At 47.5% G+C, this 18,059-nt stretch overlaps 3 protein-coding genes across 3 annotated transcripts; 1 reads left to right on the forward strand and 2 right to left on the reverse strand.

Annotated features, from left to right (window-relative positions):
- The first annotated feature begins 1,765 nt into the window (after nucleotides 1–1,765).
- Nucleotides 1,766–4,337, forward strand: LOC112089675 (uncharacterized protein At3g60930, chloroplastic-like). The gene is made up of 3 exons (XM_024160424.1): nucleotides 1,766–2,645; nucleotides 2,736–3,508; nucleotides 3,576–4,337. Exons 1-3 carry the CDS (start codon nucleotides 1,766–1,768, stop codon nucleotides 4,335–4,337), a joined length of 2,415 nt encoding a protein of 804 aa, XP_024016192.1.
- Nucleotides 4,338–5,620: 1,283 nt separating this feature from the next.
- Nucleotides 5,621–8,155, reverse strand: LOC112089676. Its single transcript, XM_024160425.1, has 3 exons — nucleotides 6,547–8,155; nucleotides 5,986–6,288; nucleotides 5,621–5,811 (listed from the first exon to the last, which is right to left on the reverse strand). Exons 1-3 carry the CDS (start codon nucleotides 8,153–8,155, stop codon nucleotides 5,621–5,623), a joined length of 2,103 nt encoding a protein of 700 aa, XP_024016193.1.
- A 773-nt stretch (nucleotides 8,156–8,928) lies between these two features.
- LOC112089677 lies at nucleotides 8,929–9,786 on the reverse strand. Its single transcript, XM_024160426.1, has one exon. It carries the CDS (start codon nucleotides 9,784–9,786, stop codon nucleotides 8,929–8,931), a length of 858 nt encoding a protein of 285 aa, XP_024016194.1.
- Nucleotides 9,787–18,059: the final 8,273 nt, after the last annotated feature.

Consider the following 18,059-nt stretch of genomic DNA (forward strand, 5'->3'; position numbering starts at 1 on the left):
ATAGAAAATTGTGTGAGCCAAAACTCGCACAACCAAGAATTTGTGAAGAGAAACTAAGGGATCTGAAACTTCTAGGATAATCGCAAGAACAGTAAGATCAAAAGAGGATTTTTATTGCTGTAGAGTGTTTAGTCTTTGTTGCTTAGGGTTGCCAAAGTTTTTTGGAATGAATTGCATACATCATATATTTATACTAACTTTCTAAACCGCCTAGCCGAAAATCTCGGGCGAGATTCTCGGAATATTTCTTTATCGCCTCGTGCGGCTGACCGCCTTTGCATCTTGCCTAGGGTTTTCCATGGGCTTCACCTCTCAAGGCTTCGGTTCGGCCCATCCATGCTTCTTTAAGGCTCGGCCCATCTAGCCTTCTTCACGGCTCGGCCCACTTGCCATGGAGACATGATCTAGCCCACCGCACCGATACACGGCTCGGCCCAAACGTGTTGAAGTGGGGCTCGGCCCATTCCTTTCGATGCGGCTCGGTCCACCTGTCTTCTTTCACGGCTCTCCCTACTGGCTTATCTGCACGGCTCTCCCATTTGTCGACCACGGCTCTCCCACTTGGCGACCACGGCTCTCCCATTTATCTTTCTTCCATACTTAGCCATTTTAAGGTGGTTTATCTACTTGGGGTGAAAACCGACCCCAACAGTTAGCCCCCCAGCTCGTCAGTTTTGGAGGCGAGAGTGACGAGGTCCATTATTTCCGATCGTAGGATAAACCACTGAGTTAGACGCCGAGGCATTTTGGGAATGAAGATGCCGAGGCGTTCTGGGGATGAATGCGCCGAGGTGTTTTGGGAATGAAGACGCCGAGGCGTTCCCAAGGAGTGCCGAGGATGCCGAGGTGTTCGAGATGGTACCGAAGATGCCGAGGCAAGATTAAGGACGAGGCGATTTTTTTTTTAATAGTGACAGCCCATGACGAGGTGATTTGAGGAGGTTATGCCGAGCCGAACAAATGGCGAAGCGTTTCGAGAGAAAGCTCGTGCCGAGCTGTTTTGTTAGCGGCAAGGCGTCTTAAGAAAGAATATCAACGCCGAGCCGTTTCGTTAACGATGAGGCGTTTCAAGAAACAGATTCAACGCAGAGTCGTTTCGTTAATGACGAGGCGATTCAAGAGAGAAAGAGTCAATACCGAGCCGTTTTGTTAACGACGAGGCGTTTCAAGAGAACAGATTTAATGCCGAGCCGTTTCGTTAACGACGAGGTGTTTCAAGAGAACAGATTCAATGCCGAGCCGTTTTGTTAATGACGAGGCGATTCAAGAGAGAAAGAGTCAATACCGAGCCGTTTCTTTAACGACGAGGCATTTCGAGAGAACAGATTTAATGCCGAGCCGTTTCATTAACGACGAGGGAAAGCCGTTTCGTTAAGAGGGAAAGGGTCAATACCAAGCCGTTTCGTTAACCTGGACTCCCTGACTGTTGGTCTTCCGAGAGGAAATTCCTGATCTTTCGGCGCGTGCCAACGACGCAGCCCGGTATAGCCAATTCACCGCGGATCCTACGCGCTGTTGGACGGCTTCCCGAGGTTTACGCGGAATTCACGTGCTTCGTTTTTCTATAAATAGGTGAGCTCCTTCACTCTTCCTCGTTATTTCTCGACTCACTCGTTTTCACTAAAGGTAGCTCTCCCTTCTCTCTTCTTTCTCTCTCTAGTTTATTTATTTTCCGGCTAGAGTTTCCGAGGTCTCCGCCGTTCCAGATCTTTTTCCGGCAGAGGCTCGCCGAGTCGCGCTGTAACTCTTGTAAAAGTCGTAAATTATGTCGAGTTGTTCCGATGATTCGTTGGATTCACTTTTTCACTACGAACCGAGCCACGTAGACGCCGAGGCGAGAGGTACGGCAGAATCCTCCAAGGCGTCCGCTTCGCCGAGCCCCTCCAATCACTCATCTGACGAGGCCTCAAACAATGAAAACTCATCAGATGTCGGCTCTCCGGATGGCGAGCCGTCGGTTTTGACGAGCCGTCCCCAGGATCCCGTTCCTGACGAGGACATTAACCGCGCCGCGCTCAAGGCCGAGGAGGAGGCATTTCCCTTTGATCTTTTTGAGGCGAAGCTTGAATTGGAACGCCTCATGGCGTCCCGAGGCGCTTCCACATCTGGGCGAGGGCCAGGAGTTAAGAGACAAAAACCTGAGTCTACACTCTGCTCCCTTGAGTCGCTCGAGGCGTTGAGGCATCACTTTGGAATATCCGAGGCGGTGGAGTTCGTCGTTCCAGAGAAGAGCGACCGAGCCAACAACCCTCCAGAGAATCATTTTACTCTGTACGAGGCGTTTTTCGAGCTTTGCTTCCTCTGGTTCCCGATCCCTGGAGTGATCCTTGAATACCTTTGGAAACACGGGATCTCGATTGGGCAGATTATGCCGAGGGGATTACGGCATATGATTGGCATTTTCGTCCGAAGTTTCGAATGCGGTCTTGACATCGAGCTGAATCACCTGCTGAACTTGCTGGAAATCAGGAAAGCTCCGAAAGGAAATAGGTTCTATATTTCCAACAAGGCGAAGCGACGGATCATTGGCGGTTTTCCCAGCAAGGATCAGTTTTGGACTGAACGCTTCTTCTACGTCTTGGTGAACGAGGCATCGGTCGGCGAAGATTACGTTCACCGAACCAAGACAGCTTGGGGACCACTTGGTAGCTGACCCAAAGCTTTGCCTCGGCTCGGAGATTCAGTTGATATTCTCTTCCTTTTCTGAGACTTTTGCTTTTTGCTTTGTTTTGCAGTTCGGTGCTATCTTCCCCTGATTCCCGACGACCTCTTTACTGTTCGAGACTCTCTTTCGGCGCGGAAGGTTAATTGGAGAAAAAACTTCACCCTTGAAAGAGTAGAAAAAGCGCGAGCCATCCTTGCCGGAGTCCCCGTCAGTTCTTCGTCCTCAAGTTCTTCAAGAGACACCCGGGAGAAGATGGTGGTAATCGCCCTTAGAGAAAGGAAGAGGCGCGAGGCAGAAGAGGCCGCGAGACGAGCTGCCGAGGCGGCTCAGGCGCAGACCGAGGCGGTTCCAGCGCAAGCCGAGACCATCCCTCAACCCGACCCCCCGAGCCGGGAAGGCGACGAAATGACCCGAGCCGTAGAAGGCAATACAACCGAGGTGGTTGAGAGAAATGCAGCGCCCGAGGTGGAACCAGGCAAAATTATTCACGAAGCATCCGGGGATGATTCGGCGGTGCGAGGCAAAACTCCTTCGAACTCTGCCATTTTAGCCCTCCCGAAGTCAACAAGGCCCCCGACTTCGGTCGTCCAAAAACACGACCCGAGCCGAAAACGTTCGGCCGTTGACAAGGGGAAGGGCGTTGCTGTTCAGAAGGACGAGCCGTCAAAGAAGCGGCGGAAGCCGACGCCTGGGGACCCCGCCGCGCGCAAGTTGGTCGTCGACGACCCCGACGCCTCCGCCATCATGTTCTCGCGTGTAAATAGCGCGAACACCCGTCTTCCTCCTCCGGAAAAGTTGATGAGGCCGAGGTTGTATGGCGCGATGGCGCAGCGCGGTACCAAGGTACGTTCTATTTGCTTTCCTTTAGTAAATTTTTAATAAGTTTTTAACACGAGTTTTTTCTTTGCAGTTTGTCGCGGCCGTTAATGACCTGATGGCCGAATACGAGGCGGACTTGTCTAAGGTCGAACGTCGCTTGGCCGAGGCCCGAAATGAGTCTGCAGCGTCAAAGGCGAAGCTAGAAAAGTCCCAGACCCAAGCCGCGGCGGCAGAGGGGAAACTGGACGAGGCGGTGGCCAGGGCGTCCAGGTTGGAAGAGGAGAAGATCGTTCGGCGCGCCAACGTTGATAATGTCTCCGCCTCGGTCATTCGCCTTGAGGAGGCGAGGAGGGCTAAAAGCGCCAAGGTGGCGATGCTGAATAAGGCCAAGGACGCCTTATTCGATGCCAAGGTCAAGAGGGCGAAAAAGGAGGCGAGGCGAGAGCTTACGGCGAAGTTTCAGGAGCGTCTCGCCAAGGTGGAGGAGGGTTTGGTCAGGCTTGAGAAAGCCAAAAATGATGAGAACGATCTGGGACAGATCAAGGGCAATCTTGCGATGATTGCCGACCTGAAGAAGCCGGACGCCCCGACGCTTGACGACGAGGTGGCGAAGCTGAAAAGCTGGGAAAGTGAGTATGCCGATGACGAGGCGTACGAGCATATCGCTTCCGAGATTCGGGGCGAGCTGTATTACTCTCCTGTATCGCCGGACTCGGTCGACACCACCCTCGGCAACGAGCCGCTCGAAGAGACAGCAGCCAACTTAGGCGTGGTAGATCCGAACGGATCAAACGCGGGCACGCCAGTCCTCTCGAACCTCCTTGCCGAACATGAGACGCAGTCCGCGGCCTGATACCCTCTGCTTTTCCCTGTTTTGTCCTTCATGCTTTTGTACTTGGGTTTTTTGTACGTTTTTGAACTCTTTTTGTAACCGATGCCTGGACGGCTTTATCCACCCGACACTCATTTTTTCTTATGGATATATTTTCTCTTTTAGCTGTTTTTCGTTTGGATGCACTTATTTTCAATGACTTGTGCAAATATCTGCGAAAACCAATGGCTTAGGGAAAAGATTGTCGAGAATGATTTTGATTGCTCCCTTAACCGAATTCTTCGAAATCGATAGAAAGATGGGTTAAGGGTTGAGTTGTTTAAGGGTCTCGTTTGTATTCTTAATCCCGAGCTGGGAGTTAGTTTTGTGGAACATCCTTTAGGTGATGCTGGAAAGATTTTAAGTGATAATGTTGCAGCGAATTTTCGTAGCAACGCCGAGCCATTTTTAACGACGAGGCATTTTTCTCTTTGCATGGTGCCGAGCCGTGTAAACGACGAGGCGTTTTTTCTTTGCGTGATGCCGAGCCGTGCAAACGACGAGGCGTTTTCTCTTTGCATGATGTCGAGCCGTGTAAACGACGAGGCGTTTTCGCTTTTGTTAGCCAAGGATGATGTGTTATCGATCCTGACTATGATGGACCGGTGTTTCCGAGAGGATGAGTATGCTTATCCGGGTTTTAAGGGTTTACTTCGGGTTTAGAGAAAGCGATGTAGTCTCGACTTATATTCTCGTGTGCGATAGTAAACCGTGGCGACCTGATACATTTTTGGTCTGATATTTGTATAGCGCACTTAATTTTTATCCGTAGAGGATGTAACTTGCACCCTCGTCCTAGGAAAGGTGGTAAAAGTCTGTTTAGAGAACTTTGTACTTGTTGCCCCATTGTGGCCAGCAACGAGACGAGGCGTTCGAAGGCTTAGTTTGCCGAACTGAAATTGAGGACCGTTAAAGGTCCGAGGTAATCAGGTCATGATATCATGCCGAAGTGGTGAGTTAAAGAATTCAAAAATCCAAGCTTGTTACAATGTGAAGCTAGCCGAAGCGATAATAAACGAACCAGAAATCAAGGGTAAGAGTGAAATAAGTAGATGATTAAAAACGTACTGAGAATATGCCGAAGTGGCGACGTTCCTAAATGGGCAAGTCAAAATAATAGAGTTAAAGGAGGTATGTGTATACGTACCCACTCCCCCCCCCCTTTTTAGGAGGGGGGACAGCTGAACCCGTCCGAAGACGGGCTGCCTACGTACCCTTTGCAGGGATCAAGCCGTCCCGTAGTTCATGCTGACCGTGCTGTGGTTTTAGTGATAATACTTCTTTAGATGCATTGCGTTCCATGATCTTGGAATCGCTTCGTCAGCTAGTGTCACGAGTTTGTAGACTCCTGGACGAACCACTTTTGTGACTTTGTAAGGACCTTCCCAATTTGCTCCGAGCTTTCCTGCGTTCTTCTCGGCTGTGTTTTGGAAGACCTTTCGGAGGACGAGCTCCCCTGCTTTGAATCTTCGACTACGAACGTTTTTGTTGTAGTATCGCACCGTTGCTTGTTGGTAGTTCTGGATTCAAACTAGGGCTTGGTCGCGCTTTTCGTTGATTAGGTCGAGCTCATCTAGCATCATTAAGTGGTTCAAGCCCTCCTGCCCTGGTAGAAGTCTTCGTCGAATACCTGGGAAATCCACCTCGGGGGGAATTACGCACTCCGATCCGTAGACCAGAGCGAATGGAGTTTCCCCGGTGGCTCGGCGCGGAGTTGTCCGATGAGACCAAAGGACTCCTTCGAGTTCGTCCGCCCATCGCCCATTCTTGGCGTCGAGCCTCTTTTTCAGACCGTCGAGTATTGTTTTGTTGGCTGCTTCAGCTTGTCCGTTCCCTTTGGGGTATCTTGGCGTGGATTTGCTGAGGCGGATTTTCCACTTCTCGCAGAAGGCTTCGAAACGTGTTGAGATGAACTGGGATCCGTTGTCCGTGACTATTTCGTAGGGGACCCCGTGTCGGCAGATGATATTTTTCCAGACGAAGTGTTCGACTTGAGCATCCTTTATGCTTGCATAAGAATCGGCTTCGACCCATTTGGAGAAGTAATCCGTGAGGACGAGCAGAAAACGCTTCTGCTTCGAGCCATGTAGAGGTCCGACGATGTCCATCGACCATCTCATGAACGGATAAGGCGACGAAATCGATGAGAGCAGGTCGTTAGGTTGATGAATCGTCGGGGTGTGCCGCTGACACTTCTCGCACTTAGCCGTAAATTTCTCGCAGTCCTTGATCATCGTGGGCCAGAAGTAGCCGTGCCGTTTTATCTTGATAGCGAGAGACCTTCCATTGGAGTGGTTCCCGCACGCGCCGCTGTGCACCTCGTGCATGATCTTTCTTGCCTTTGGTCCTTCGACGCATGTCATGAGAGGCCCTGAGAATCTCCATTTAAACACCTCGCCATCGACGAGGACGTAACGTGCGGCCTGAGCTTTTAGTTTGCGGGCTTCCCATTTGTCAGTTGGCACCTCTCCATCGGCGATGTACATTCGGATAGCTCCGAGCCATTCTTTGTCGCAGCCGTATTCCGGCTCGGCCGGTGAAGTGTCTTCGTGCATAGGAAAGGCTTCGTCGTCCTCTGGTTCTTGTTCGGGAGGATTTATCAGCCGAACTCCTTCCACCTCTTCGATGCTAGGGCGTTCGATGAATTCAACTGGGATCGTTCGTCGGAGGTCTGGGTCCGAGGTCGAAACGAGTGCTGCCAAGGCATCGGCCGAGGTGTTTTCTCCTTGGGGAATGCGCGTGAGTTCGAATTCATCAAACTTTTGCACCAACTCTCGGACCACTTTGAGGTAAGCTCCCATACGTCCATCCTTCGCCTCGTATTCTCCGTTGAACTGACATGCTACGAGCTGTGAATCGCAAAAGGTTCTTATCTTTCGAACTCCGATTCCCTGTGCTAACCGTATGCCGGCGATCAGTGCTTCGTATTCCGCTTCGTTGTTCGAGGCGTGGAAGTTCAGGCGAAAAGACTGCTCCAGTATTTCTCCGTTGGGAGAGGTGAGGCGGATTCCTATTCCCGAGCCATGTTTAGACGACGAGCTGTTGACGTGCAGCACCCACACTTCATCTAGAGTCGGCTCGTTTATTGCTTCGGCAGGAAGTTCAATGAGGAAATCTGCGAGCACCTGTGATTTTGCAGACGACCTGTTCTGATACTCGATGTCGTATTCGCTTAGTTCTATCGCCCACTTGGCGAGCCGACCGGATTGGCTAGGGCTGTGTAGGATCGAGCGTAGAGGAAGCGTAGCGAGCACAACAATCGAATGTGATTGAAAGTACGGGCGCAGTTTGCGAGCCGAGACTACGACGGCTAGGGCGACCTTCTCGATCTGGGGGTAGCGAGTTTCGGCGTCGGTCAATGTCTGGCTGATGTAGAAAATGGGCTTTTGCTCGGATCGCTCTTCTCTGATGAGCACTCCGCTTACAGCTGTGGGAGATACTGCGATGTAGAGGAAGAGCGGCTCTCCTTCGACTGGTTTTGCTAAGATTGGTGGGCTCGCCAGATAATTTTTCAACTCCTGGAAAGCTGCTTCGCATCGCTCGTCCCACTCAAATTTCTTGTTTCCTCGAAGGGTGTCGTAGAAGGGCAGGCACTTGTCTGTGGAGCGGGAAATGAACCTGTCTAGCGCGGCGACTCTTCCTGTGAGCCTTTGCACTTCGCGCTTCGTCTTTGGAGAGGACATCTCAATCAATGCCTTGATCTGCTTGGGGTTTGCTTCTATGCCTCTGTTGAAGTGACAGCGAATCTGCACTTCGCCGGGTTTAATTTCATGTTGTGCTTGTTCAGTTGCTCGAAGCATTCCCGTAGATGAGCGACATGGTCTTCCTCCTTGAGTGATTTGACTAATATTTCGTCGATGTATACCTCCATGGTTTTTCCGAGCTGAGCCGCGAACATTTTGTTGACGAGCCGTTGATACGTTGCTCCTGCGTTCTTGAGCCCGAATGGCATGACTTTGTAGCAATATATCCCGCGATCAGTTATGAATGCCGTTTTTTCTCGATCATCAGGATGCATCAGGATCTGATTGTAACCGGAGAACGCGTCCATAAATGTTAACAGTCTATTCCCTGCAGTGGCTTCGACGAGCCGGTCGATGTGTGGCAGGGGAAAGCTGTCTTTTGGGCACGCCTTGTTGAGGTCGGTGAAATCCACACAGACCCGCCACTTGTCGTTCTTTTTCTTTACAACCACCGGATTTTTGAGCCAGTCCGGATATTTGGCCTCGGCGATTGATCCTACCTTGAGTAATCTCTCGACTTCGTCGTTGACTGCTTTAGCTCGTTCTGGACCAAGCTTTCTTCTTTTCTGCTTGACTGGTTTAAAAGTCGGATCTACATTCAGCTCGTGACAGATTACATCGATGCTGATGCCTGGCATATCTTCCGCTGTCCAGGCAAAGGTATCGATGTTTTCCTTGAGGAGGGAAAGGAGCTTGCTTCTCAGGGGCTCTCCTAGTTGTGTTCCAATTTCGACGCACCGTTCCGGGTGCACCTCGTCTATGCACACCGAGTCCACTGCGTCACATATCGGCTCGGTGCGTGTTTCGCGGCTCTCCGCGATCTGTAATTGCTATAAGAGTTTGGAGAGCTCGTTCGCGGGCTCTCTGTCTGTCTTCATCTTTTTGCGGTCTATGTCAGCTCCTGCGTCGGTGACGGGGTTCCTCAGTTTGTGCTCGGCTAGGCAGCACATTCGCGACTCCTTCTGATTCCCCCAGATCGTTTTGACGCCCGATGGAGTTGGGAATTGGAGGCAGAGATGGTAAGTGGAGGGCACTGCCCGCATCCCGTTGATCCAGGGAGTTCCCATGATCACATTGTAGATTGCTGGGTGATCCGTGACGCAGAATTCGACGATCTTAGTGACTCCGCCAGCTACCACGGGAAGTGTGAGCGTTCCCATAGTCATCGTCGTTTCTCCTGAAAATCCGGTTAGAGGTTTAGGGATTGCTTCCACCTTGGAGAGGTCGATTCCCATTCTTCTGAGTGTTTCCCTGAAGATGACATTCACTGAGCTTCCAGTATCGATGAGCACCCTTGCTACATCATGATCCCTGATCGTTAGCTCAATCACCAACGGATCGTTGTGAGGTCGATCGATTCCTGCCGTTTCCTCCTCGGCGAAAGAGATCACTATGTTTGGGATGTCGGTTGGCTCTGTCCAATTCTCCTTCACTTCGGCTCGACGCTGATAGGCTTTGATGCAGGACACGGTATCTTGGTAGTATAAAGATCCACCCATGATCATATTGATCCTTTGCCTCGGCTCGGGTCGCTCTTCAGGTTCGCCTCTCCTGTCGCGTTTGGGATGATCGCCTCGTCGGGGAGGATTCGCTGGTTCCGCCGCGCCGCTCGGCTCGTCTTTTTCTTGTTGTTCGTTAGGAACGAGGTCTTTGAGGCTGACCTCATTTTGGAGCTCTCCTGCTGCCATTTTTGCTGCGAGCTTTGCTCCTAGAGTTCGGCATTAAGCCGTTGAGTGTCCATAGGTCTGGTGGTACTCGCAGAAAGCCTTCTCGTCGTAGTTGGCGGACTTTCTCACCCAAGTGTTATTGCGCGGCTCTCCTCTTCCGCGTCCGGAGCTGACCTGGTAGTTATGGGCACCTCCGCTCCTAGGTTCATCGGAACTCTGCGCTGTTGCATTGCTCGATGGATTGCCCTTCTTCACGGGGCGCGGCAAAATTGAGCTTCGGATCGCTGCTTTCGTGGCTTCGTACTGCTCGTCCAAGTTTTTCATTTCCTCCTTGTTTACGACGAAGTCTGATGATCGGTGCAACGCGTCTTGAATTGTTTGCGGCGTATTGAGAGCCATCTCCCGGTGGAACTCGGATTTGTACCACAAAGATCGTTTCAGAGCCTCGAGCGCAGCCTTGTCGCTTATCCCTTCTATTTTGGATACGACTGCCTTGAATCGTGCCATATAATCCCGAAGCGGTTCGTTCGGTCCTTGGGATAGTGTCCACAGGTCGGCATCAGATGTTCCTCTGTCCTTAAACATCGAGTATTGTTTAAGGAACAAAGCGGAGAGCGGTTGAAAACTGCTGATAGAATTGCGCTCCTGCCTTGAAAACCATTCGAGCGCGGCTCCCTTGAGATGCTCCACGAAGAGCAGGCAGTATCCGGCATCTACTTCGCGTTCGGTGAGTTTAGCGGCGTTTTTTGTGAAGGCTCGTCCCATCGCTATTCGAAACGCGGTGATGTGTTCTTTCGGGTCTGTTGTTCCTTCGTAGAACGGGATTCTCACCTTCCCCGGCTCGGGAACCCTGGCCTCCGTGATTCTTGCAGTGAACGGGGTTCTTTGAGTTTCTTCAATTCGGTCGATTTCGGGCGCGGTACTTGTCGCGTTGTGCACTTGAGATTTCATGGCGCGTATTTCAGCCACTGTCCGAGCCATAGAGGCTCGCAGCTCTTTGAGCTCGAGAGTTTGTGCGTGAGTCATTCCCTTTGATTGGGGGGGTCGCTCCGGCTCCTCTCGCCTCGGCTCAACTTCGCGTTCTGCTTGCTCGATCCATTGGAGATTTTCTTCCATCTCGGTTGGGTTATCGCCGCGGGTTGGATCGGAGACTTCGTCAGTCCGGATGCCGTTCAGTGCCGAGGCGAGTTCTTCCTGACTAATTCGGCGAGCCGAACCAGTTTGTTGCGGATTCGTGGTCTCGTCGTTCTGCTGGGCGTCTACGTCGATCGCATCGCCCCCTTCCTCACCGGCTCGTTGCCTGGAGTTCCGGTGTAGTGGAGGCGGCTCGGTCATGTTGATTCGGGTTGCTGCGGGAGTTCGTTCGTCAAGGGGACGAAGAAACGAGGAATTTCTTGCGCCACTCCCCGAGGCTTCTGCGGGTGTCGAGAAATCGAAACGTCTCCGAATTCCGTCCATCGGGTCGGGAATTCCCGCTCTCCAAGTCGAGTGTTGTCGCTCAGCCGCCATCGCGTCGAGCCTCGCCGTAATCGCCTCGTTTCTTTTGTCTTGGTCATCAATTTTTTTCATCAACGCAGCTATCATGTATCGCATCTCCTCGTGGGTTTCGTTCGTCGCCGTCATTCTGCCTGATGCTGGAGCGTCCTTCTCCGCGCCGTTACCGGTGTTGTTGTTGTTGTCGTCGGGGGTGTTGCTCGTCATGTTCTTCGGATCTTAAAGTCTCGTCGATTTAGAGTAAGAAAGTTTCGATTTCCCCACAGACGGCGCCAAATTGTGTGAGCCAAAACTCGCACAACCAAGAATTTGTGAAGAGAAACTAAGGGATCTGAAACTTCTAGGATAATCGCAAGAACAGTAAGATCAAAAGAGGATTTTTATTGCTGTAGAGTGTTTAGTCTTTGTTGCTTAGGGTTGCCAAAGTTTTTTGGAATGAATTGCATACATCATATATTTATACTAACTTTCTAAACCGCCTAGCCGAAAATCTTGGGCGACATTCTCGGAATATTTCCTTATCGCCTCGTGAGCTGACCGCCTTTGCATCTTGCCTAGAGTTTTCCATGGGCTTCACCTCTCAAGGCTTCGGTTCGGCCCATCCATGCTTCTTTACGGCTCGGCCCATCTAGCCTTCTTCACGGCTCGGCCCACTTGCCATGGAGACATGATCTAGCCCACCGCACCGATACACGGCTCGGCCCAAACGTGTTGAAGTGGGGCTCGGCCCATTCCTTTCGATGCGGCTCGGTCCACCTGTCTTCTTTCACGGCTCTCCCCACTGGCTTATCTGCATGGCTCTCCCATTTGTCGACCACGGCTCTCCCACTTGGCGACCACGGCTCTCCCATTTATCTTTCTTCCATACTTAGCCATTTTAAGGTGGTTTATCTACTTGGGGTGAAAACCGACCCCAACAAAAATCACAAGACCGTAGTAGCTTTTACAACGGACTGTTCTGAGTTGGTGAAGATGTTATCTATCCCCGACGAATGACCAGCTTTTGCTCTAAACCTGGAAGAATTTGGGAAGATGAAGGACAAAATTCATTTCTTTTACTCTATCGCATATCCCACATGCAAAAAATTCAAAGGCAGGTAAACTAGCAAGAAGTGCTCGTATCTATCCTCACGACGTTATTTATGTAAACTCGGTACCTCCAATTTGGTTAGCTGAACCGTTCTAGGTACTTAGGCTGTCGACAAAAAAAAAAAAAAATCTACATATCTAACTAATAGAATGTCGTTTAAAAAAAGGAAAACAACTCTAACTAATGGAATGTTGCTTATTTGTATAGTGATTTACTCAGGTGTCGGTTACACAGCGAGTTTCAGGATGTTTTGCTTATATATCATTTCCAGAATGAGTTTCAGTTGTAAAAAGACATTTTAACCCTATTTTTAATTACATGTCATTTTTAATTAGTTCTTATCTGATAATAAAAATAACTTAAAACAAATCGCTCTAAATTATTGTGGTTTTAATGCTTCATTCCATTGTCGATCAAACCATTTTTAAAATTTTATAGAACCTAAATTTAGTAAAAATCTAACAAAAGTTAAAAATAAAAAAATAGTCTAAGACGATATTTCTGATGTCTAAATTAAGGTTTTTGACTTCAAATATATTGGTATAAATATGTATGTCTTCTTTCTAATTCTCTCACACCTTTCTAAATTGTTTAACCTCTTCCTTATTTTTTTCTTCGAATAAGTTCGTACTTCTTCGAATAAGTTCGTACAGTAGTTTAAAAAACTATGTCTAAAATACATAGAACAGTGATCAAAATTGAATAAGCTCGTGCGGTACTCCAAAAAACTACGTCTAAAATACATAGAATACTGATCAAAGATCTCGAAACTATTTAAACTAAATTATTTGGATACTAATATGTTTTTATCTATTATCTTTTACACTGTTTCACGATTATGTCTTCAAAAATATGCAAGAAAATTTAACAAACAAATATATTCAACAATAGAGAATAAAAAATAAATGAATTGAAACGACTTTTAAATTTTCAAACAATCATATAAAAAATTATATCAATCCGCGCAAGACACAGAAAAGTTCACTAGTTAATATAAAACTTTTAAATACAGCAAAAAAAACTAAAGCTACAAAACAAAAGATATATATGATGTTTAAAACCCTAAAAAACATTAAAGTACTAAAAATCACTAAAAAATTATTTTTATAAAAAAAATATTGAAAATTCCTAATCCTATGCTGAAGAACTTTTCTTTTAAATTGTATACATTTTATGATATTTAGAATATCTTCTTCTTCCTCACAAATCTAAATATAATTTTTGTCCCCTATGTAAGGAAAGGAAAAAGGATGATACTTTCACTGAATAAACTTTGTATTCATTTCGCTTAATTTACAAGAGTGAGCTACACTTTGTTTTTATAGACTAAGAGGAAGTGTCTAGAACTATACAGCTGTATAAAGTGATTCATCTCCTAGGGAACCAAGGATTTCAAAAGCATTCTTGTTGCAGACGCTCCTTGTACGACCTTCCCTCTGTCTACTCTGTTTTGCCATTAAGGCATTTGTTGTCTTCTGTTGATGTTGACTGGTTGTACGACTTAGGCTTGAACGAAGATGATCCAGGCCCACTGACTCTTCACTAAGGCCCACGGTTTTGACACTTATAGTATTGCTCACACTCCCCCTCAAACTTGGAGTGGGATTCTCGGACACTCCGAGTTTGCACCGCAGATCAATGAAAGATCGTCGTGGTAATGGCTTTGTGAAGATATCGGCTATCTGAGAAGTGGCTGGAATGTGTTCTGTCTCAATGTGTCCAAGTGCAACCTGCTCTCTGATGTAGTGATAATCAGTGTCAAAGTGTTTTGACCTGTTGTGGAGAGCAGGATTTGCAGAGAGATATACCGCAGATAGGTTGTCACACTGAACTCGTGTTGGCTCAAACTGAGGAATGCCAAGATCACGGAGGAGGAAGGAAATCCATGTGAGCTCTTGAGCTGTGTATGTGAGGGCTCTGTATTCAGCCTCCGTGGATGATCTAGAAACTGTTGGTTGTCTTTTTGCTGACCAAGAAATCAGGTTTGAGCCCAGAAGAGTACAGAAACCAGTGGTTGATCTTCTAGTTTCTTTGCACCCTGCCCAATCACTGTCGCAGAAGGCTGATAATGTGAGCTTGGAGTTCTTCTGTATTGGAAGACCCATGGTGATCGTGCCTTTCAGATACCTGAGAATGCGTTTGAGTAAGCTGAAATCCGAGACTGTTGGTGTATGCATTCGTTGGCACACAAAGTTGACTGCATATTGTATGTCTGGTCTCGTGATTGTCAGGTATTGCAGCTTCCCGGCAAGGCTTCTGAAGTATGTTGGTTCTGAAAAAGGTTCTGAGTTTAGGTTGTCCAAGTGTTGTGGGAGAGGTGTAGGCATAGGATTGCAGTCTGTCATCCCAGGTTGGTGCAGAATATCTGAAGCATAGGCCGTCTGGTGCAGGAACAGGCCATTCGTGTAGCGTTCTATCTCGATGCCCAAGAAGTACTTCGGTGGACCAAGATCCTTCATTGAGAAGCGATCATTCAGACATTTGAGGAGAGCAGCAAGAAGAGCTTGATCACTACCCGTAAGTAACATATCATCCACATATAAAAGCAGCACAAGAGTCTGACCATTGTGATGAAAGACAAACAAGGAGGGGTCTGATTTGCTACACAGAAAGCCAAAGTCAATCAGAAAGTGGCTGAAAGTGTCATACCAGGCCCTTGGAGCCTGTTTAAGGTCATAGAGAGCTTTGGTGAGACGGCAAACATGAGAAGGCTTCTGAGAGTCAACGAAGCCAGTGGGCTGAAACATGTACACGGGTTCTTGTAGCTCGCCATGTAGGAAAGCGTTTGAGACATCCAGTTGTGTCAAAGGCCACTCCTTTGCAGTGGCAACATCAAGGACGAATCTGATGGTGGCTGTTCTTACCACTGGGCTAAATGTCTCCAAATAATCTAACCCCTCTTCCTGGTCGAAGCCTTTTGCTACTAAACGGGCTTTAAGCTTGTCAACTGTTCCATCGGGCTTTAACTTTGTCTTAAAGACCCACTTCGAGTGTAGAATGTTCATGTCTGCAGTTGGTGGAACTAAGGACCAGGTATTAAGCATATGAACTCTGTTTATTTCATCATGAACAGCTTGATTCCAACCCGGATGTTTCATTGCAGAAGCAAACGTTTTTGGCTCACTGACGTCGTATTTGGAGGCCAGGAGGACGTATCTGGTGTTAGGCTTCTGAATGCCCGCTTTAAGCCTGGTAGTCATTGGGTGACCTCTTATACGGCAAAGCAGATGCTGAGATTCTCTTACCTCTACTGTGTATACGCCCCATGACGACGAATGTGAACGGAGCGACCTTGTTCTGAGATCGTTTTTCTTCGGTTAATTCCGGCTGCGACTGCGCCTTGACACCACTTTCTGAGTGTTTAAATCAATCACACACACCTTGTTAGCATCAAAGTAAACACCACATGGGTAATCATCACACAGTTTGGATACAGACAAGAGATTCTTTTGTATACCAGGACAAACAATGACCTCGTTTAAAGGAAGAATACCTTTTGTAGAGGAGATAGTGGTGGATCCAACATGTGTGATGGGAAGGTAAGCTCCATCGCCAACCAAGACAGTGTCAGTACCTTCATAAGACGTTGCGGCTTGAAGATTTCCAGTTGAGGAGGTGACATGGGCTGAGGCACCAGAGTCAGGATACCACTCTTTGCCTGTGTCATCAGAGATTCGGAGAGAGGCAAACGCTTGAGATGGAGGATTACTTTGATAGTTGTTGTCAAATCTGTTGTAACAGTTCAGGGCAATGTGACCAGTGCGCCCACAGATCTGACAGACTGGTCTGACCCAGAGTTATTTGCAGACGTTTGATGCTGAGTGAAGCCTCAGCCCCTTGTATTGTAGCCTCCTCTGCCTCTATTCTGACCAAAGCGACCACCTCTGCCGCGGTTGTTTTGAGAGTATTGTTGTTGTTGTGTATTCTGCGCAGTGAAGGCCACGTTAGGAGTGACTGTGACTGTGTCTTCATAGGCTTGAAGCTTAGTGTCAAAGCCTTGAACCTCCGAGAGAACATCATTAAAACTTGGTGCAGGATGTTTGCTCAAGGAGCTTTGAATGACAATGGAGATTGGGTCATACTCACGTCCCAAGCTATTGAGAAAACCAAAGATTTTCATAGATTCATCTATTGGTTTCCCAATAGCACTGAGACTGTCGCATATAGTCTTGAACTCACGACAATACACCGAGAAAGTCTTCTCCTTTTTAGTGAGAAGCTGGAGAGAACGGCGGAGGGTAAACTCCCGAGCAACGCTGCTTTTGTTGAAGTTTTCAGACAGGGAACACCAGATCTGATGAGAGGTTTCAAGGTTGTGAACATGACCAAGAACCTCTTCGGACAGAGTACCAAACAGCCATGACCGGACGAGCTGATCAGTACAGAACCAAGATTCATACGCAGGGTTTGGTTCTTCAGTGGAGGTTTCTCCATGAACGACTAGACGAGACTTGGGGGGCGGTGACAGCGCCATTAATGAAACCGATGAGCTTTTGGCTCGACAAGAGGGACTCAAACTGAGTTTTCCAAAGGAGATAGTTAGAGTCGTTGAGTTTGAGAGTTACTGAACTTGAAACATGGATATTATCAGGAAAAGGGTATTCGGTAGCCATTGTTGCACCTGTTAGGGTTTAGCAAATGCTCTGATACCATGTAAAGAAAGGAAAAAGGATGATACTTTCACTGAATAAACTTTATATTCATTTCGCTTAATTTACAAGAGTGAGCTACACTTTGTTTTTATAGACTAAGAGGAAGTGTTTAGAACTATACAGCTGTATAAAGTGATTCATCTCTTAGGGAACCAAGGATTTCAAAAGCATTCTTGTTGCAGACGCTCCTTGTACGACCTTCCCTCTGTCTACTCTGTTTTGCCATTAAGGCATTTGTTGTCTTCTCTTGATGTTGACTGGTTGTACGACTTGGGCTTGAACGAAGATGATCCAGGCCCACTGACTTTTCACTAAGGCTCACGGTTTTGACACTTATAGTATTGCTCACACCCTATATATTTTGGATGTTTAGAGTCAGATTTCAAGAAACAGTGGTGGGTGACGTGGGTCTACAAGATTTGTATCACGTGATTCTCTTCCGGTTCAATATCATCTTTTATTAAAGAAAAATTCATAAAGTTACAAAAGTGTTCTTTTTCACTGTTAAAAAAGTTTGCTCACAATATCCATGCATATGAAAAACATGAACATATTTTTCCATCGAACTTCAAAAAATTGCCGAGAAAAAGAACTTCATAAAAAAAAATGAAATTGTTTTATGACATGTGAGTAGATTGACCAACCTAACAAATCAGTTACATAACTGTTTTATATATAATAAAACACTCGATTGGTCCAAAGTACATGTCGACATGCTTTTGCCACCTTGGCTTTCCCAAAGAGGATCAGGAAATATAACTTGATGTGACTCACATTACATGCTAACAACCTGGTCCATCAGGACCATCACAATATAAATAAGGTACAAAGACTTTGTAAAAAATCAATGAAAATCTCTTTTGAATTCTTGCGATGGTGATTATTTTCGATAGCAATCATTTGTCTTACTAATAATTTGTTACAAAATATAGTTAGTAGTAATTTTTTAAACTTTTGATGTGGGACAAAAGAACATTAACAAAATGTGAAGTTTTGCTACTCCTTTAATATAACAAAATTTTGTTCTAAATTTCTTAGGGTATGTGTCTATGTGAGAA

This window comes from Eutrema salsugineum, unplaced genomic scaffold (genome assembly GCF_000478725.1).
Source record: "Eutrema salsugineum unplaced genomic scaffold, Eutsalg1_0 scaffold_11, whole genome shotgun sequence".
Taxonomy (NCBI): Eukaryota; Viridiplantae; Streptophyta; class Magnoliopsida; order Brassicales; family Brassicaceae; genus Eutrema; species Eutrema salsugineum.